The sequence below is a fragment of the Ranitomeya imitator genome, chromosome 7 (assembly GCF_032444005.1).
Source record: "Ranitomeya imitator isolate aRanImi1 chromosome 7, aRanImi1.pri, whole genome shotgun sequence".
NCBI lineage: Eukaryota > Metazoa > Chordata > Amphibia > Anura > Dendrobatidae > Ranitomeya > Ranitomeya imitator.
Genome location: NC_091288.1, coordinates 106717023 through 106739378, shown reverse-complemented (window position 1 = coordinate 106739378; position 22356 = coordinate 106717023). Strand labels below are relative to the sequence as shown.

The following is a 22356-nucleotide window of genomic DNA, read 5'->3' as shown; positions in this document are numbered from 1 at the left end:
GTGTAATTTGGAAAAGGACAAATATATTACCATCAAGCCCTCAGATAAAGGGGGTAATGTGGTGGTAATGGATACTATTAAATACCGTACTCTATGCCTTTCTCTTTTGGAGAGTGAGGAGGATTATAAGATACTACCACATAGCCCCCTTAAACAATATGAGTGTGAACTCAGATCTATCGTTGAGGAGGGTTTCAGAGAAGGAGTGTTAAGCAAGGACGAGAGGGAGTATCTGGTACCCAAGCATCCGGTTACTCCAACTTTTTATTGTCTTCCAAAGATTCACAAGGGGACCAATCCCCTAAAGGGGCGCCCGATTGTTTCAGGAAACAACAGTTTGACAGAAAGACTTGGTGTTTATATCGATAAGATCTTAAAACCATTTGTGGGAGCTCTGAATTCTTATGTGCGGGACACCACTGACCTCTTGCTTAAATTGGAAGATGTTTGCCTGGACCCAGACATGATCTTAGGCAGCATTGACGTGGAGTCACTATACTCTTCAATACCACATGACAAGGGCCTAATGGCTGTGAGCCACTTCTTACATACCAGAGGCACACAATATAACAGACATAATGATTTTGTGATAAAGGCCCTAGAATTCTGTTTGACCCATAATTTTTTCCTGTTTGACCGGAAGTACTTCCACCAGCTCAGGGGCACTGCGATGGGCAGCCCTTGTGCGCCCTCGTATGCAAATTTGCTCCTGGGCTGGTGGAAGGAAACGGTAGTTTTTGGAGACACTTTGACCCATCCTGAGGAGAGGATAATTTTGTGGCTAAGATATATTGATGATGTGTTTGTAATTTGGAGAGGAGAAGCCACTGATTTTGGCAACTTTGTTGAGGGGCTAAACATCAATGACCTAGGCCTGCGCTTCACGTTTGAAGCCAGCAACACTAGCCTGGCATTTTGGACATACGCATTAATAAACGTCCTAATGGTGAATTGACCACAAAAACACACAGAAAGGACACGGCCACAAATTCTCTCCTCAGGTGGGAAAGCAGTCACCCTGCTCCTCTTAAAAGAGGGATCCCTAAGGGGCAATATTTAAGGGTGCGCAGAAATTGCTCAAACAATGAAGTGTTCCAAGAACAAGCCATTGATTTGAAGCATCGGTTCTTGGAAAGAGGATATCCGGAGGGGGTACTCAATAAGGCCTACAAAGAATCTCTGAAAAAAGAAAGGAAAGATTTATTGATACCCAAGCCCAAGTCTGATGAAGACAATGTTATTCGCTTCATCACTAGATATTCCAATGGGTCGAATTATGTCAGAGAAATTCTTCAGAAACATTGGCCTATCCTGCAGATGGATAGGGATATAAACAAACATGTCCCACCGGTACCTCAGATCACATACAGAAAGGGCAAATCTCTTCATGACAGATTGGTTCACAGCCATTTTGACTCAGGTAACAGCCTTTGGTTAACGACAAACCAGACTAAGGGTTGTTATAAGTGTGGTGGCTGCAAAAGCTGCGCATCCATCAGACCCTGAAAGAGCTTTATAAGCAATGTCACAGGTACCACATACACAATTCGGCATTTTATCAACTGCCGGACCAAGGGGGTTATTTACAAGGCCACATGTGATTGTAACCTGGAGTATGTGGGTAAAACAAAAAGGGAGTTTCGTAAGAGAATTGGTGAGCACCTCCGTGATATTGCTAATAAAAGGGACACTCCCGTGGCTATCCACATGAATCAGTTTCATCAGGGTAACCCCGATAAGATCTATTTCGTAGGGATTGACAGGATTATACCTCCACCAAGAGGTGGCGACTGGGACAGACAAATATTGCAAAAAGAGACGAGATGGATATTCATGTTGAAGACTGTACAACCGTTAGGACTAAATGAGACACAATCATACAGTTGTTTTCTGTAGTATGTATTTAAGTGGTCCTGTATTTTACTATTTTTTCCACCTCTTTTGTGATTATATCTGATAGGGTTTCCAATTAGGGCAAGCCGTCGTGGAGTGGGGGCGCCACATGCGAAGGCTGTAGGGTGCCAACCCCCGCGACAGGTAGGGTCAGGATCTTAGGGATTGTTTATATCGCCTAATTACGGATCTGACCTTAATAAATATTTTCAAATTATTGGAAAATCCTACAGTTCCTTTTCTCCCCCCCTATCGGTGTTTCTTTCTTTATAGCTGTCCTTTGTAGATATGAGGGTGCTATAGGGAGAGATAGTTTTGGGTGAGCCGACGTCGAGTGGGGGCGCCACTTGCGCAGGGTTCTTTGTAGGGTGCCAACCTCCGCGACAGGCAGGGACAGGAGAGTAGGGATATTATGATAGGGTAATGTTTTAGGGTCACCTTTTCCCTCCTTTGGGTTTTTTGGTGATGGATGGTGGTGTCCCGCGCATAGGAATTTTTACCCTATATATTTCTGTATATTAACAAATCAGTATTTAAATTCTTACTGTTTTTTTAGGCTCTCTCGTCCTTGTTTCTCGCAGTTTATATTTGATATGGTCATACACTAAAAGTAGACAACCCTCTGTTTGTCTACTGTAACTTAATTGGTATGATAATATGCTGAGTTTTTCCATGAATCATGTCGTTTGGTGAACAGGATCGGTGTTCTATTGCAGGTCCTGTTTTTAGGGTGCTGACTAAGTGTGCGGCATATTGGATGGATTATTGATTCCATGCGGCAATGTGTACAGACACCTTAGGGGGGTATATGTATGAATTCATACATTTACGCTTTATTCCCCCGTATCAAGAATAAGATACAGTTCACTCACATACCCTGGGACATCTCTATCCCCGCTACGGCAGACGCGCATGCGCTACTGTGCCGGGATTCCCTAGGTTCAACGAAGACGGTGAGCGGCTGGTACAGTCTGGACAAGCTCGAGTAGCGCGTCACACGCCAGGTGGGCGGGGCTTATGTCAGCGCGGCACGAGCTTAATCTATAAAGGACACAGAAGGGGGAGACCCGTAATGGCAGCAGCATTCTCCCCTGATGAATCCGCAAGGAGGAAACGCGTCGGGAGACGCTCTCTGCAGTACCACTCTGTAAAAGACTAAGGGTCAGGATATGAGGTGGACGAAGAAAGAGGATCAGCTGGTGATGAGTTGAACACGCGGTGAGATCTAACCAATTTACATGGTGGTTACATGACTGATCTCGTGTATCACAGCGTTCCCGTTACTATACCCCACCGTCATTAACCCTTTTAAGAATGCCACAACTGAATCCTTCAGGGAACACTCATAGTATATGTAAATGAGTTAACATGTATCCCTAAGTTATATGGAAGGGTATTATTTTTTATTGTTGGGCATCTCACTATGCTGCATATGTGGTCTGCTACTCTGCACTGACGTTATTCCTATCTGGGTATATATATTTTGGTAGAGCAATGGAATATTGTCTACCAGTGATATACTATAAGTACTTTCTTTGGTTTAATAACCAGCTGTGACAAGGTGATACTCTGTTTGTATAGACATAGTTATAGCCATAATACCTTCATATAGAGGTGCATCCTGTGTCATAAATATATTTATGTCTAGCTGGTTGGTTCAATAGTTGGCCCACTTTGCGTGAGCCTGTAAAGACTATTGTGGATTGGTTACTCAGTATTGGCACGGTCAGTGCTGCAGAATATATGTTATTTGTATTTGTCTGTCTGTTTCTCGTTTTTCCTTTCTGTGTAGGTAATAGGGCACATACCCCGTTTGGTTTTCTATTTTGGTTTGTCTTATTATTTTTTTTGTTTTTTGGTCTATAGTCAGGTCCTATTTGAGGCCTATTTTTAATACATACCTAATAAAGGTTAAATTTTATCCTTTTGCTACTATACGGTATAAATATTATTGGATAAATACACCACGCTACTTATATATGGTGAGAAAAGGGCGGATTCTAGAGATGTTCTTTAGGTGTAAGCGGCACGAGCGGGCAAGAGATTGTATGTGGGAGGTGAAGGAGAGATCGGAGTCAAACATAACACCCAGACAGTGCTCCTGCTGCCGGGGTGTTATTATGGTGCCAACCACGGAGAGGGAAATGTCAGATTTAGGGAGGTTAGTAGAAGGCGGGAGCAGAAGAAGTTCAGTTTTGACAGAGACATGGTGTCAGTAGTTTATAAAATAAAAGAACAATTTACATTTCACTCAAAATATACATATAAAGAGAAAAATCAGACAAACTGAAAATTTTGAAGTGGTCTCTTAATTTTTGCCAGAGCTGTATATTTTTTTATACAGAACAATATTACAAATTCCCTAGCTTACACCTTTCTAAAACCAGAAGACCCTGTTATTTCATTTAAGTTTTAATGATTTATTGATTCATTTTACTTATTTAGATAGTACCATCATGATTTTTACAGACATTATTATTATTATTATTATTATTATTATTAATAATAATAATAATAATAATAATAATAATATCTGTTAGACTATGTATTTGTAACCATTGAATTTTAATACGACAATTCCGCAAAATGATCATTTCCCAATTTTGTAATATTTTATATGCACTTTGTAATGTTACACCAAAACTTGTCCATGACCCATGCTGTAGGTTTACAAGATTTATTTTCTCACAACAGGAACATTGCTGTTCCGCTGCTGTACTGAACAAACATGTGAGTCTGTGGCAGTGCCAGGAATATGAGGACAAAAGCTTTGTCCACTGCTGAAAAAATAATGAAGTATCTGGATAAAAAGATTAAATTAAACAGATTGGTAGTTTTTTCTGGAAGCCAAAAGCATCTTTTGTTTAGTATTTGCTGACCTAGTGACGAGCCTATTTATATAGAAGCTGTCACCACTCTAATCACAGATCACTGAGCCTCTCATAAAGTCAAGATGGGAAAGGTAAGCCCATTTTTATCAAAGATGTTCAATATATATGTGTATGCATACAATGTATACTTTCATATTTTATATATTTAGATGCTGCTACCATTTACATTGTGTATATCTATATTTAGGGAGAGTGCATTTTACTTTGGTGTGAATGCTCCACTTAATTCCCTTTTATGATATGTGCTATGTGCACATGATGTCTCAATTCTGACAGCAGAGGTTTTTCTAGGCAAAACTCCTTTGGAGAAAAGCCAGTGATCTCTTTCCTGACGCGGCTTCACTGGCAGCTTTGTTGTCACCTTTTGCAACTGTAAAGAGTGGGCAGCTTCCAAACAAAAAAGAGCCTATTTACAGCAATGTGTCACTTACTGAGCTGTGTTTTGAGGATTCCATACAATCAGTGTTTTATCAGCAGTAGATTATCAATACAGGACAACTGGCCTTGTGACTCCTAATCCAACCTCATCTCCGCCCTTAACTTATGGACCTTTCAGATTATATAGCAAATACCTGCTGACAGGTATTAAAATAAATAACAACAGATTGAATATGTGCACTGGAATGACATTTTTAAATTTCTGTGCATTATGTTCATTTTTGCTGCGATTTTGTGGTGCTTTTTGAGCTGGATTCCAGGCAGAATCTACTTGAAATAGACATTCCTTGCACATACCCCTAAATGGAATCTGTCAGTAGGACCAACTCTCCTAAGTCATCTATATGAGCATGTAGGTCATAGGAAGCTGAACAAAATGATCCCTTTATATCCGGATCCTGTCTTACTCCATGGAAATCCAAAATTTTCTTATATGTGAATGGGCTGTTCAGGGCTATGGATGAGACACTGACCTGCATGAGAATCTGCCTCCAGAGATTATCTACTATATATTTGTCTAAGGGTCACTTCCGTCTGTCTGTCTGTCTGTCTTTCTGTCACGGATATTCATTGGTCACGGCCTCTGTCTGTCATGGAAATCCAAGTCGCTGATTGGCCGTGGCAAAACGCCCACGACCATTGCCACGACCAATCAGCGACGGGCACAGTCTGGCGGCAACATGGCCGCTCTTTCCTCCCCGCAGTCAGTGCCCGCTCCATACTCCCCTCCTGTCAGCCCTCACACAGGGTTAATGGCAGCATTAATGGACCGCGTTATGCCGCGGTGTAACGCACTCCATTAACGCAGCTATTACCCTGTGTGACCAGCTTTTTACTATTGATGATGCGTATGCAGCATCAATAGTAAAAAGATCTAATGTTACAAATAATAATGATTAAAAAAACACTTTATTTTCACCCTCCGACATGCGCGGTGTCCTCGGCAGTGCAAGCGGCAGGCTCCGGTGCCAAGGATGCTATGCGAGAAGGACCTTGAAGACACAAAAGAGCACAGTGAGGTCAAAAATACTCTGTTGTAAAAAAAATCACAGTAATACGCAAGTGCTAGTCAAAAGATGGAAAAAACAGGGTATTTAGTTGATACTTTTTTTGCAAAAAATGTATACTAAGCTGCTCCGCCAATCATCAAGGTATACCCATATAGAGCAGTCCTAACTAATGTATATAATCCCTATCTGATGTATTTAAAAACCTGATCATCTGTATAGTACCTGTATAAGCAGGGTTCAGAGAAGGAATATCCATGTGGTCATGCTGGATGGAACAACTTTGATGCAAATGACCCATAAGGAGAGGTGGACACCCTAGTCTTGTAGAAACAAGATAACAATTATAGAACCAGAAACACATGGGCTACTTGCACATTGAAGAAGTCTGTAGGAAACTGTTCATACACCACCAAGAAACTTGAAGACACAAAAGAGCAGAGTGAGGTCAAAAATACTCTGTTGTAAAAAAAATCACAGTAATAATCAAGTGCTAGTCAAAAGATGGAAAAAACAGGGTATTTAGAGAAGGACCTTCCATGACGTCACGATCATGTGACTGCGACGTCATCACAGGTCCTGCGCTTATACCAACCCTGGGACTGGAAGCTGCTGCGTGCACCGCACACAGGCGCCATGACTTCAAGGGGCCCCTCGGAAGGTGAGTATATGTTTATTTTTTATTTTAAGTCTTTTTTAACCTGTTACATACATGTCTAGGCAATATACTATGTGGCTGGGCAATATACTACGTGACTGGCCAATATACTACGTGACTGGGCAGTATACTATGTGGCTCTGTGCTCTATACTACGTCGCTGTGCAATATACTACGTGACTGGCCAATATACTACGTGTCTGTGCTGTATACTACTTGGCTCTGTGCCAGAGGCGTAGCTAGAGCTTTTGCCGCCCGGGGCTGTTCCCGAGTTTGGCGGCCCCCCCCCCCCCCCGGCTCAATACACACAAAGGTTACCAAAAACGGTTTTCCTGTTTTGTAGAACTTAAACTGGGCCTAATGGTGTCACCCCCACATGCCACACCTGTGACTTAATACCACCACACCATGACCAGGCCACATAGTGACCGAATAATACTACATACAAGGGACAAATACCACAACACCATTTCCAGACCACATATTACCACCACATAGTGACTGAATACTACAATACTGATCAGTAATAAAAAAAACCCCACAATACTATCACCATAAGTGCCAGTATTCACAGGAGATCTGTACTTAGTATGCAGTGTCTGTGTAGAGGTAATACAGAGATCACTGGTGACATTATACACAGGACCTCTATATAGTATACAGTGTATAGTGTCAGTGTATAGGTAACACTGACTCACCAGTGACGTCTCTAGGTGAAGTCCTTCATCTTTCAGCCAGCACAGACAGCCATCATTCCTTCCAGCCAGGACTCGTTTCTGCAGGAAATAACACAGTTATCTCGAGCTCCGCTTGCAGAACACATTACTTAATTTTTCACAACTTCTACATTACATCACATGAAGAAAAAAAGGTGATATAGTGTCACTCTGCACAGTAACAGGACCACCCCCCCATTTAAAACAGTATACTCAAAAAATAAAATAAATACATCACTGCAGTAATAATATCCCTTAATTAGCCCCTATGGTAATAATATTCCCCACCCTGGCCCCGTTTCTCATTCCTGGCTCCAGCCATATGTTCTCGCATCCTGCCCTCATGAGTATCCATTCTACCCCATATGATCTCCACATCCTGCCCCACCAGCCTCCATCGTATCCGTCCTGCCCCATGATCCAATTCTGCCCCGTGTCTCCAATCATGCCCCGTATCTACATTCTGCCCATGCCTCAAGTCCTGCCCCCAGTGTGTCCAGCATATTACCCCCATGTTGTCCAGCAATCTGCCCCAGTGTGTCCAGCATATTACCCCCATGTTGTCCAGCAATCTGCCCCAGTGTGTCCAGCATATTACCCCCAGTGTGTCCAGCAATCTGCCCCAGTATGTCCAGCACTGCCCCCAGTGTGTCCAGCAATCTGCCCCAGTGTCCAGCCTTTCCCCAGTGTGTCCAGCAGTCTGCCCCAGTGTGTCCAGCATATTACCCCCAGTGTCCAGCATTGCCCCAGTGTGTCCAGCATATTACCCCCAGTGTGTCCAGCAATCTGCCCCAGTGTCCAGCATTGCCCCAGTGTGTCCAGAAGTCTGCCCCAGGGTCTCCAGCATTGCCTCAATGTGTCCAGAAATCTGCCCCAGGGTCTCCAGTATTGCCCCAGTGTGTCCAGCAATCTGCCCCATGGTCTCCTGTATTGCCCCAGTGTGTCCAGCATTCTGCCCCATGGTCTCCAGTATTGCCCCGGTGTATCCAGCAATCTGCCCCATGGTCTCCTGTATTGCCCCGGTGTGTCCAGCAATCTGCCCCATGGTCTCCAGTATTGCCCCAGTATGTCCAGAAGTCTGCCCAGGGTCTCCAGCATTGCCTCAATGTGTCCTGAAATCTGCCCCATGGTCTCCAGTATTCAGTGTGTCCAGCAATCTGCCCCATAGTCTCCTGTATTGCCCCAGTGTGTCCAGCATTCTGCCCCATGGTCTCCAGTATTGCCCCAGTATGTCCAGAAGTCTGCCCAGGGTCTCCAGCATTGCCTCAATGTGTCCTGAAATCTGCCCCATGGTCTCCAGTATTCAGTGTGTCCAGCAATCTGCCCCATAGTCTCCTGTATTGCCCCAGTGTGTCCAGCATTCTGCCCCATGGTCTCCAGTATTTCCCCAGTGTGTCCAGCATTCTGCCCCATGGTCTCCAGTATTGCCCCAGTGTGTCCAGCAATCTGCCCCATGGTCTCCTGTATTGCCCCAGTGTGTCCAGCATTCTGCCACATTGTCTCCTGTATTGCCCCAGTGTGTCCAGCAATCTGCCCCATGGTCTCCTGTATTGCCCCAGTGTGTCCAGCATTCTGCCACATGGTCTCCTGTATTGCCCCAGTGTGTCCAGCATTCTGCCCCATGGTCTCCAGTATTGCCCCAGTGTCCAGCAATCTGCCCCATGGTCTCCTGTATTGCCCCAGTGTGTCCAGCATTCTGCCACATGGTCTCCTGTATTGCCCCAGTGTGTCCAGCAATCTGCCCCATAGTCTCCTGTATTGCCCCAGTGTGTCCAGCAATCTGCCCCATGGTCTCCAGTACTGCCCCAGTGTGTCCAGCAATCTGCCCCATGGTCTCCTGTATTGCCCCAGTGTGTCCAGCAATCTGCCCCATGGTCTCATGTATTGCCCCAGTGTGTCCAGCATTCTGCCCCATGGTCTCCAGTATTGCCCCAGTGTGTCCAGCAATCTGCCCCATGGTCTCATGTATTGCCCCAGTGTGTCCAGCAATCTGCCCCATGGTCTCCTGTATTGCCCCAGTGTGTCCAGCAATCTGCCCCATGGTCTCCTGTATTGCCCCAGTGTGTCCAGCATTCTGCCACATTGTCTCCTGTATTGCCCCAGTGTGTCCAGCAATCTGCCCCATGGTCTCCTGTATTGCCCCAGTGTGTCCAGCATTCTGCCACATGGTCTCCTGTATTGCCCCAGTGTGTCCAGCATTCTGCCCCATGGTCTCCAGTATTGCCCCAGTGTCCAGCAATCTGCCCCATGGTCTCCTGTATTGCCCCAGTGTGTCCAGCATTCTGCCACATGGTCTCCTGTATTGCCCCAGTGTGTCCAGCAATCTGCCCCATAGTCTCCTGTATTGCCCCAGTGTGTCCAGCAATCTGCCCCATGGTCTCATGTATTGCCCCAGTGTGTCCAGCAATCTGCCCCATGGTCTCCTGTATTGCCCCAGTGTGTCCAGCAATCTGCCCCATGGTCTCCTGTATTGCCCCAGTGTGTCCAGCAATCTGCCCCATAGTCTCCTGTACTGCCCCAGTGTGTCCAGCATTCTGCCCCATAGTCTCCTGTATTGCCCCAGTGTGTCCAGCAATCTGCCCCATGGTCTCCAGTACTGCCCCAGTGTGTCCAGCAATCTGCCCCATGGTCTCCAGTATTGCCCCAGTGTGTCCAGCATTGCCCCAGCCCCAGACAGTCAGACATAAAGAAAAAAAAAAAAAAGTAAAATCCTCACCTCTCCCGTTCCCAGCGTAGGTCCGGTGCAGTCAGCGTCTCTCCGGCTCTGCGACGCTCAGGACAGAGAGGCAGAGCGGCGCGCACAGTAGTGACGTCATCGCGCCCTCTGCTCTGAGACGTCGCAGAGTCAGAGGACGCTGCAGCTGCCGGCGCCGCAGGAACCAGGAGAGGTGAGTATAGAGCGGGGGGCGGGGTCCGGTGGTGGGGGGAGCTGGCCCTGGTCGTGGCGGCGGATGGCGCCGCCCGAAGATTTAAAGGGGCGTCTTTTTTTTTTTTTTTTTTTTTTCTTCTGCAGCGCCGGCCGCCCCCTGCATTGTGCCGCCCGGGGCGGACCGCCCCCCCCGCACCCCCCTTCCTACGCCACTGCTCTGTGCTGTGTACTACGTCGCTGTGCAATATACTACGTCGTTAGGCAATATACTACGTGACTGGGCAATATACTACATGACTGGGAAATATACTACGTGACTGGGCAATATACTACGTGTCTGGGCAATATACGGTACTATGTGGCTGGGCAATATACTACGTGGCTGGGCAATATACTACGTGGCTGGGCAATATACTATGTCACTGGGCAATATACTACGTAGCTCGGCAATATAGTACGTGACTGGGTAATATACTACGTGGCTCGGCAATATACTACGTGGCTGGGCAATATACTACGTGGGGTGTGCAATATACTATGCAGACATGCATATTCTAGAATACCCGATGCGTTAGAATCGGGCCACCATCTAGTATTAAATAAAAGGGGATGTACAGTACATGTGTAATGTTCTTCTTAGAAGGAACTTTCTAACTACTAAAGTTCTATAATTACAGCAGCATCTACACTGTTTTGAGCAAGTATACAGTGATGGCAGTGAGTCACTGTAGGGAAGAGCCAACAAGTATAGAAACAATGATCAGGCTTCACTTTGCCTTTCATCTGTTTTTACATACTACTTTTGGAAAGTCCCTTTTCCATAGTGAACATTTACCTACAGTATATAATTTTTTAATTATAATTTGAAAGACGATGCAAGTGCTAGCGAGTTAGATAAATTGAGTGGTCAGCTGCAGAAATCACTGGGCTTTCAAGGAAAAGCTGACCATTGAAAAAAATATTTACATCCCCACAATTCTCTCTTCTCCTGCCCAACACTAATTCATTTTATCATTGTAGTAGAGGAAGTAAAGTCCTCATTCATACTTTCTCATACATGTTCTATCTGTGTGTTTCATGGATTTAACAGGTGCCCATTACAGCCTAGTGTGCTGTTCATAAGTCTGTATTTTGCTGTGTGTCTGCAAATAAACTTATGAAAACATGTCTGTTTTAGATACGAGTCATTTGTGAAGGATAATTTGTGGATTAAATCCGTGCTGCCACAATGTTACAAATTCAGATATATTGAAGAATTCTAGTAATTTATTCAACGCGTTTCAAGGTCTATCTGACCCCTTCATCAGGAAAATTACCACAAAGACATACATTGTATGTCTGTATGTGCGTATGTGTGTATATACTGCACGTGTGTGTATATACTGTACGTGTGTTTGTGTGTATATACTGTATGTGTGTAAATACCATATGTGTGTGTATATACTGTACATGTTTATGTGTGTGTATATATTGTACACGTGTGTATATACTGTATGTGTGTATGTGTGTATATATTGTATGTGTGTATGTGTGTATATATTGTATGTGTGTGTGTATATATGGTACTTGTGTTTGTGTGTATATACTGTATGTGTGTATGTGTGTATATACTGTATGTGTGTATGTGTGTGTATATATTGCATGTGTGTGTGCATATACGGTACTTGTGTTTGTGTGTATATACTGTATGTGTGTATGTGTGTATATACTGTATGTGTGTATGTGTGTGTATATATTGCATGTGTGTGTGTATATATGGTACTTGTGTTTGTGTGTATATACTGTATGTGTGTATATGTGTGTATATACTGTTTGTGTGTGTATATACTCTATGTGTGTATGTGGGTATATATACTGTACTAGATTGTGGCCCGATTCTAACGCATCGGGTATTCTAGAATATGCATGTCCCCGTAGTATATGGACAATGATAATTCCAGAATTCGCGGCAGACTGTGCCCGTCGCTGATTGGTCGAGGCAACCTTTATGACATCATCGTCGCCATGGCAACCATTATGACATCTACGTCGATACTGTGCCCGTTGCTGATTGGTCGAGGCCTGGCGGCCTCGACCAATCAGACGCGGGATATCTACGTCCTTTATGACATCATCGTCGCTGTGCCCGTCGCTGATTGGTCGAGGCCTGGTGGCCTCGACCAATCAGAGACGCGGGATTTCCAGGACAGACAGACAGACAGACAGAAAGACAGACGGAAAAACCCTTAGACAATTATATATATAGATGTGTATATACTGTATGTGTGTATATAATGTATGTGTATATATTGTACGTGTGTATGTATATACTGTATGTGTGTATGTGTGTATATACTGTATGTGTGTTTGTGTATATATACTGTATGTGTGTTTGTGTGTATATACTGTATGTGTGTATGTGGGTATATATACTGTATGCGTGTATACACTGTACTAGGTGTTTCCAGCCAGCTAACGCTCGGCACGCTCATTGCTATCTAATTAACGCTGCTGGTGGATAAACTAAAGTAAATAATGACGACATTCAATAGTACTTACGTAGGTGGTAAATTAACGTGTGGTAATGTATGGGGACGGAGCCTCGTGCGGTCATGTGTGAGGATGGAGCCTCGTGTGGTCATGTGTGAGGACAGAGCCTCGTGTGGTAATGTGTGAGGACGGAGCCTCGTGTGGTCATGTGTGGGGACGGAGCCTCGTATGGTAATGTGTGAGGACAGAGCCTCGTGTGGTAATGTGTGAGGACGGAGCCTCGTGTGGTAATGTGTGGGGACGGAGCCTCGCATGGTAATGTGGGGGGACGGAGCCTCATGTGGTAATGTGTGGGGACGGAGCCTCCTGTGGTAATGTGTGGGGATGGAGCCTCGTGTGGTAATGTGTGGGGACGGAGCCTCGTGTGGTAATGTGTGGGGACGGAGCATCGTGTGGTAATGTGGGGGGACGGAGCCTCATGTGGTAATGTGTGGGGATGGAGCCTCGTGTGGTAATGTGGGGGGGTGGGATTATGTGTGGTGATGTTGTGGGGGGCGGGATTGTGTGTGGTGATGTGGTGGGGGGCGAGATTATGTGTGTTGATGTGGTGGGGGGCGGGATTATGTGTGGTAATGAGGTGGGGGACGGGATTATGTGTAGTAATGAGGTGGGGAGTGGGATTATGTGTGGTGGTGTGTTGGGGGCAGAATTATGTGTGGTGATGTGTTGGGGCGGGATTATGTGTGGTGATGTGGTGAGGGCGGGATTATGTGTGGTGATGTGGTGGGCGGGATTATGTGTAGTGATGTGGTGGGGGGCGGGATTATGCGTGGTAATGGGGTGGGGGGGTGAAGATTATGTGTGGTGATGTGTTTGGGGCGGGATTATGTGTGGTAATGTGGTGGGGGATGGGATTACGTGTGGTGATGTGTTGGGGGGCGGGATTATGTGTGGTGATGTGGTGGGGGGCGGGATGGTATGTGGTTGGGGGCAGGATTATCTGTGGTGATGTGGTGGGCAGGCGGAATTATGTGTGGTGATGTGGTGGGCGGGCGGAATTATGTATGGTGATGTGGTGGGGGGTGGGATTGTGTGTGGTGATATGGTGGGGGGCGGGATTGTGTGTGGTAATGTGGTGGGGAGCGGGATTATCTGTGGTGATGTGGTGGGGGGCAAGATTATGTGTGGTAATGTGGTGGGCGGGCGGGATTATGTGTGGTGATGTGGTGCGGATTGTGTGTGGTAATGTGGTGGGGGGCGAAATTATCTGTGGTGATGTGGTGGGGGGGGCAAGATTATGTGCGGTAATGTGGTGGGCGGGCGGGATTATGTGTGGTGATGTGGTGCGGATTGTGTGTGGTAATGGGGTGGGGGGCGGGATTGTGTGTGGTAATGTGGTGGGGTCGGGATTGTGTGTGGTAATGGGGTGGGGGGCGGGATTGTGTGTGGTAATGTGGTGGGGTCGGGATTGTGTGTGGTAATGGTGTGTGGGGGCGGGATTATGTGTGGTGATGTGGTGGGGCGGAGCTACTGTGCAGGGGGCAGAATTAGCGAGCAATCACGATGCCTCTTATATATATTGATGTGTATATATTGTACGTGTGTGTGTATATACTGTATGTGTGTATGTGTGTGTATACTGTACGTGTGTTTGTGTGTATATACTGTATGTGTGTATATACTGTACGTGTGTTTGTGTGTGAGCAGTATTTGTATAATTTTGTATGGAATAGAGCTGTGTGTGTGCGCATATGTATGCAGCAAAGTTGTGTGTGTATTTACTGTGCATGCAGCAGTGATACATGTGCAGAAGATGTGTATATATATCTGTTCTTTTCTCTATGGTCTAGAGACAGGGAACCTGATTCCTGCAATATGTAACTTACAACAAGAAAAAAGATTTTCTAGACTCACCACATGTGTTTAGCATGTTCTCCACTTATGTATTATGTGGGAGCCACTTCACTGCCAGCCTGTATGTGGCACCCTGCAAAGTCAGCCGTCACAAATATCTGTGAACTTTGATGGTGTGAGAAGCCAGCTCTTCAGCCATTTTTACACATACACATGTAATTACTGCAAGGGCTATTGGAAAGTCAGGTGGGTAGGAGTCCTGCAGGAGAACTTCCAAGCACAGGACAAGCAACCCTGTGCCCCTGGGATTGGGTGGTGCTGGAGATCAAAGAGACCAGTCAGTGCCTTTGCTGTGCTTGCTGTCGGGAATCCAGCAAAATCTCTGCAGCCGCATGGGACACAGTGTCCTGCAGCAATTACGGGCCGGCTCGGTGGAGGCAAACTCAGACATGTAGTGTAGACAGGAACATTTAATGGATAGGAATTGGCACTCCCAGTAGAGATATAGAAACATGATTTCATTTATTATTTTTTGGTAGTGCATTGAACAGCAAGGTGGATTGCAGCTGAGGGGAAAAAGAAAAAAAAAATCTTTAAATCTTCAGCATAGCGAGTGTGAGCGAGCTGAGTGTGACCTGAGCGTAAGTGTGGACGGCGGTAAGTGTGACTTGTGATTCAGTGAACAGGTATTTGGAATACCTATAACAAATACCTGTGTGAATTGCTGTGAATTGCTGAATTGGGAGTAGCTATATTCACAAGGGGTTAACTTAGGTTGGGGGCTTATAATTAGGGGTTTATAAGGGGCAGCTGTTTGGGGCTCACGTCTTTTTTGGAAGTGCATTGAACAGCAAGGTGGATTGCAGCTGAGGGGGAAAAAAAAAATCTTTACATCTTCGGCTAGGTTCACATTGCGTTAGCAGCAGCCCGTTCAGCACATACGCTAACGGGCTGCTGCTAGCGCAAGTGCCTGTGCTACATCATGCTAGCGCAGATGGAGCATCTGCTAGCTCCAGTTGCGCTAGCAGTGACGGACCCGGAAACGCTGCAGCCAGCGTCTCAGGTCCGTCACTCAAATGATGGCACATCGCTAGCGCACGCCCATTGTGGGCGTGCGCTAGCGATGCGTTCGCCATTGCATTCAATAGCGGCATTAACGGACTACGTTACACCGCGTTATGCTGCGGTGTAACATAGTCCATTTAACGTAGTCAATGAACGCAATGTGAACTTAGCCTTAAGCTTAGCGAGTGTGAGCGAGCTGAGTGTGACCTGTGCGTAAGTGTGAACGGCGGTAAGTGTGACTTGTAATTCAGTGACTTTGGATTCAGGGAGTTTCCAAGGGAGGAGTTACTGAATTGCTGTCTGTATTTTATTAATACTTTGCATTTTTTTTTTAATTTAACGGTTCTGTCTGGTGCAATCCCCATTAGGAAATGTGCTCCACTATTAATGCCATCCAGTGCACATCTTGCCACATGTATGCAGTCCTTGAGCAGCCGGTCGAGGGTGCATACTGCTGTGCGAGATGTGAGCACGTTGAGCATTTGGAAGCCCAGATTCTGGATCTAAATGTGCAGCTGGCAACACTGAGATCCATTGACAACATGGAAACGCTCGATGCGATAGATGAGGTGGTGGATGGTAGGATGGAGCTGCAGGACAGTGAAGTAGCAAGCTGGGTGACAGTTAGAAGGCCGGGTAGAGGAAAGAGTGCCAGGGAGGCTAGTCCTGATCTGGCACACCCCAATAAGTTTGCTAAGTTGGCAGATGAGGGGGGTGCCAGTCCAGGGTTAGCACTGATGCAGCCAGGCATGTCCTCTGAAAGCCGGAGGAGTGACTGCTCCAGTAAGGAGGGAAATACCAGGCCAGACAGGTGCTGGTAGTGGGGGACTCAATTATTAGGGGAACAGATAGGGCAATCTGTCACAAAGACAGGGATCGTCGAACGGTGTGCTGCCTACCTGGCGCTCGAGTCCGACACATTGCTGATCGGGTGGACAGGTTACTGGGAGGGGCTGGTGAGGGCCCAGCGGTCATGGTGCACATTGGCACAAATGACAAAGTTAGAGGTAGGTGGAAGGTCCTTAAAGATGATTTCAAGGAATTAGGCTGCAAGCTGAAAGCAAGGACCCCCAACGTAGTATTTTCCAAAATACTGCCTGTACCACGTGCCACGCCAGAAAGGCAACGGGAGATTAGGGAGGTTAATAAGTGGCTCAAGAATTGGTGTAGGAAGGAGGGGTTTCGGTTCCTGCAGAACTGGGCTGACTTCTCAGTTGGCTACAGGCTCTACGCTAGGGACGGGCTGCACCTCAATGGGGAGGGTGCAGCTGTGCTGGGGGAGAAAATGGCTAGAAGGTTGGAGGAGTGTTTAAACTAGGAATTGGGGGGAGGGTATTCATTTTATAGGAGGGGAAGATAGTGCAGATAGAGACCTGGGCACAAATAAGGAAGTTGGGGGTGGCGGTGGCATGGGGGGTGGGGTTAGAACAGTTAATAATTTAAGAAAGAATAGAGTTACAGTGAGGAACATCAAGTGCATGTATACTAATGCCAGAAGCCTCGCCAACAAAATGGACGAATTAGAACTAATGCTGTTGGAGCATAATTATGACATGGTGGGGATATCTGAAATATGGCTGGATGAGAGCCATGACGGGGCTGTTAACTTCCATGGTTATAGTCTGTTCAGAAATTACAGAATGGATAGGCGAGGGGGAGGGGTGTGTCTATATGTAAAATCGTCCTTAAAACCCATCCGGCGGTACAATATAGGTGAATCTAATGAAAATGTAGAGAGAGTCCCTGTGGGTGGAGATAAGGGGAGGGGGGAAAAATAATAAATTACTGATAGGGGTTTGTTATAAATCTCCAAAAATAATGGAAGCAATGGAGAATATCCTCATAAAGCAAATAGATGAAGCTGCGACTCATGGAGAAGTCATTATTATGGGGGACTTCAACTACCCTGAAATAGTTTGGGGAACAGAAACTTGCAGTTCTAGCAAAGGTAATCGGTTTTTGACAACTATGAGAGACAATTACCTTTCCCAACTGATTCAGGACCCAACAAGAAGGGGGGCACTGCTAGACCTAATATTAACCAACAGGTCAGACCGCATATCAAACATAAGAGTTGGGGGTCACTTGGGGAATAGTGATCACAAAATAATAAGTTTTCATGTATCCTTTAATAAGATGTGTTGTAGAGGTGTTATAAGGACACTAAACTTCAGGAGGGCAAATTTCCAACGGATGAGAGATAATCTTGGTGCAATTAACTGGGACAATATCTTGAGACATAAAAATACACAAAGAAATTGGGAGACATTTATTAGCATCCTGGATAGGACCTGTGCACAGTATATACCGTATGGGAATAAACATCCTAGAAATAGGAGGAAACCAATATGGCTAAATAGAGCTGTAAGGGGCGCAATAAGTGACAAAAAGAAAGCATTTAGAGAATTAAAGGAAGTAGGTAGCGATGAGGCATTAAATAAATACAGACAATTAAATAAATTCTGTAAAAAGCAAATCAAGGCAGCAAAGATTGAGACAGAGAGACTCATTGCCAGAGAGAGTAAAAATAATCCCAAAATATTCTTTAACTACGTAAATAGTAAGAAACTAAAAAATGATAGTGTTGGCCCCCTTAAAAATAGTCTGGGTGAAATGGTGGATGAGGATGAGGAAAAAGCCAAGATGCTAAATGACTTTTTTTCATCAGTATTTACACAAGAAAATCCCATGGCAGACAAAATGACTAGTGATAAAAGTTCCCAATTAAATGTCACCTGCTTAGCCCAGCAGGAAGTACGGCGGCGTCTAAAAATCATTAAAATTGACAAATCTCTGAGCCCGGATGGGATACACCCCCGAGTACTGCAGGAATTAAGTACAGTCATTGATAGACCATTATTTTTAATCTTTAAAGACTCCATAATAACAGGGTCTGTACCACAGGACTGGCGTATAGCAAATGTGGTGCCAATATTCAAAAAGGGAACAAAAACTGAACTCGGAAATTATAGGCCAGTAAGCTTAACCTCTACTGTGGGTAAAATCCTGGAGGGCATTCTAAGGGATGCTATACTGGAGTATCTGAAGAGGAATAACCTCATGACCCAGTATCAGCACGAGTTTTCTAGGGACCATTCATGTCAGACTAATCTGATCAGCTTCTATGAAGAGGTAAGTTCCGGACTGGACCAAGGGAACCCAGTGGATGTAGTTAGGGTTGAGCGAAATTTTCAGAAGTCGCCGACTTTTGGCAAAGTCGGGTTTCATGAAACCCGACCCGACCCCTGTGTGGGGTCGGCCATGAGGTCGGCGATCTTCTGAATCTGGAATCGGAATTCCGATACCGATTCCCGATATGTTTAAGATATCGGGAATTGGTATCGGAATTCAGATTTAAGTGTAAAATAAAGAATTAAAATAAAAAATATCGCCATACTTACCCTCTGACGCGCCCTGGTACTAACCGGGAACCTTCCTTCCTTAGAATCAGCCTTCCAAGACCTTGCGGTGACGTCGCGGTGACGTCGCGGCTTGTGATTGGTCGCGCGGCCGCCCATGTGACCGCTCGCATTGGGTTTCGAGTTTCGGCCGACCCCGACCCCGACTTTTTTATAGGATCGGCCGATTTCACTCGACCCGACTTTTGAAAAAGTCGGGTTTCGTGAAACCCGACCCGATCCTATAAAAGAAAAGGTCGCTCAACCCTAGACGTAGTGTATATGGACTTTTCAAAAGCTTTTGATACGGTGCCACACAAAAGGTTGATACATAAAATGAGAATAATGGGGATAGGGGAAAATATGTGTAAGTGGGTTGAGAGCTGGCTCAGGGATAGGAAACAAAGGGTGTTTATTAATGGAGCACACTCGGACTGGGTAGTGGTTAGCAGTGGGGTACCACAGGGGTCAGTATTGGGCGCTCTTCTTTTAAACATATTTATTAATGACCTTGTAGGGGGCATTCAGAGTAGAATTTCAATATTTGCAGATGACACTAAACTCTGCAGGGTAATCAATACAGAGGAGGACAATTTTATATTACAGGATGATTTATGTAAACTAGAAGCTTGGGCTGATAAATGGCAAATGAGCTTTAATGGGGATAAATGTAAGGTCATGCACTTGGGTAGAAGTAATAAGATGTATAATTATGTGCTTAATTCTAAAACTCTGGGCAAAACCGTCAATGAAAAAGACCTGGGTGTATGGGTGGATGACAAACTCATGTTCAGTGGCCAGTGTCAGGCAGCTGCTACAAAGGCAAATATAATAATGGGATGCATTAAAAGAGGCATAGATGCTCATGAGGAGAACATAATTTTACCTCTATACAAGTCACTAGTTCGACCACACTTAGAATACTGTGCACAGTTCTGGTCTCCGGTGTATAAGAAAGACATAGCTGACCTGGAGCGGGTGCAGAGAAGAGCGACCAAGGTTATTAGAGGACTGGGGGGTCTGTAATACCAAGATAGGTTATTACACTTGGGGCTATTTAGTTTGGAAAACAAAGATTAAGGGATGATTTTATTTTAATGTATAAATATATGAGGGGACAGTACAAAGACCTTTCTGATGATCTTTTTAATCATAGACCTGAGACAGGGACAAGGGGGCATCCTCTGCGTTTGGAGGAAAAAAGGTTTAGGCATAATAACAGACGCAGGTTCTTTACTGTAAGAGCAGTGAGACTATGGAACTCTCTGCCGTATGATGTTGTAATGAGTGATTCATTACTTAAATTTAAGAGGGGACTGGATACATTTCTGGAAAAGTATAATGTTACAGGGTATATACACTAGATTCCTTGATAGGGTGTTGATCCAGGGAACTAGTCTGATTGCCGTATGTGGAGTCAGGAAGGAATTTTTTTTCCCAATGTGGAGCTTACTCTTTGCCACATGGTTTTTTTTTGCCTTCCTCTGGATCAACATGTTAGGGCAAGTTAGGTTAGGCTATGGGTTGAACTAGATGGACTTATAGTCTTCCTTCAACCTTAATAACTATGTTACTATGTTACTATATCTTTGTGAAAAAGTAAAGTGCTTGGTTGCCCCTGAGTATATATTGTTTCCATTTATGATATGATGGTGTGTTCAGACACATATTATTTAAAGTTCCCAGTAGTGTAACCTACTTATTATAAATTACATTCTATTCATTTAATGCAGTATACAATATGATTTGCTAGCATATTTGTGATTTCATATAATTGTGTAAAATATTTTTTTAAACTGTTTTTAATTATATTATTTTATATGTACTTTATTTGAAGTGGTGAAATGAAATGTTAAACTAAATTATAATTGAATAAAAACTAAATGTGTAAAGAAACTAAAGAAAAACTCATATACAAGCTCGTATATGTAAATAGATAGGCATCACTGTAATCATGAAAATAATTTTAACATTTTGTTTTTAGTTTCTTTTTGTTTCAGAGTGCAAAGTTAAAACATTGATTAAATGCCACAGATATTATTTTATTATGATTGATATATTTTTTTTCTGTAGATCACCTTTTTTGAGGAGAAGAATTTCAAGGGCCGCTCCTTCGAGTGCAGCAGTGACAATAATGACTTGCACTCTCATGTCAGTCGCTGCAACTCTATTAAAGTTGACAATGGCTCTTGGATGATTTATGAACAGGCTAATAATAAGGGTCACCAGTATTTTCTTAAAAAAGGAGAATATCCTGATTATAAACACTGGATGGGATTTAATGATACGATTAGTTCTTGCCACATGATTCCTCTGGTCAGTACAAAACATTTTCTCTATTAATCTATAGTTGTTTATTGTCAAGCTCATGAAACCAAAGCAATGTTTTTATGAAAGGGAAATTGTCTCAGGTTTTGCCACGTAATCTGAGAGCAGCATAATATAGGGCAGATACCCTGATTACAATGATATGTCACTAATTAGGCTACTTGCCGTAGTTCTGATTATCACTAGAAGACTAGTAAACCTGCTGCCACGTAGGCCTCCATATTCTTGGGCTCTGCATAACTCCACCCTCACCACTGGTTGGCAGCTTTCTGCCTCTCTACACTGTACACAGAAAATTGCCAATCAGAGGTGTGGACGGGGTTACACAGAGCTCAGCTTTCAGAGAACTGATAGATCTACAGCAGATAAAACAGAGACTTTTCAAAACTGCAGTATGAAGCCTTTAAGTGATGAAGTAAGTGATTCATCACTGAAATCAGGGTCTCTACCCCTGCATTATACTGCTATCAGTTTCAGTTAGAGTAGCAAAAAGCTGTTGTCGAATTCCTCTTAACAACTACAGTATATCACAAAAGTGAGTACACTCCTTACATTTTTGTAAATATATTATTATGTCTTTTCATGGGACCACACTGAAGATATGACACTTAGATACAATGTTAAGTAGTCAGTGTACAGCTTGTATAACAGTGTAGATTTGGTGTGGCCAGTAAATAGCTCAACACACAGTCATTAATAGCTAAACTGTTGGCAACAAAAGTGACTACAGCCCTAAGTGAAAATAGCCAAATTGAGTCCAATTAGCCATG

General features: G+C 44.5%; 1 protein-coding gene across 1 annotated transcript in view; it reads left to right on the top strand.

Moving 5' to 3' along the window:
• Window positions 1-4740: 4740 nt before the first annotated feature.
• The window catches only part of LOC138645882 (gamma-crystallin 2-like), a 29156-nt gene continuing 11540 nt past the window's right edge, over window positions 4741-22356 (top strand). Inside the window, exons 1-2 of the mRNA XM_069735381.1 lie at window positions 4741-4855; window positions 21332-21574. Coding sequence (XP_069591482.1) covers window positions 4847-4855; window positions 21332-21574 — 252 coding nt within the window. The 5' untranslated portion in view covers window positions 4741-4846. The remainder of the gene's footprint in view (window positions 4856-21331; window positions 21575-22356) is intronic.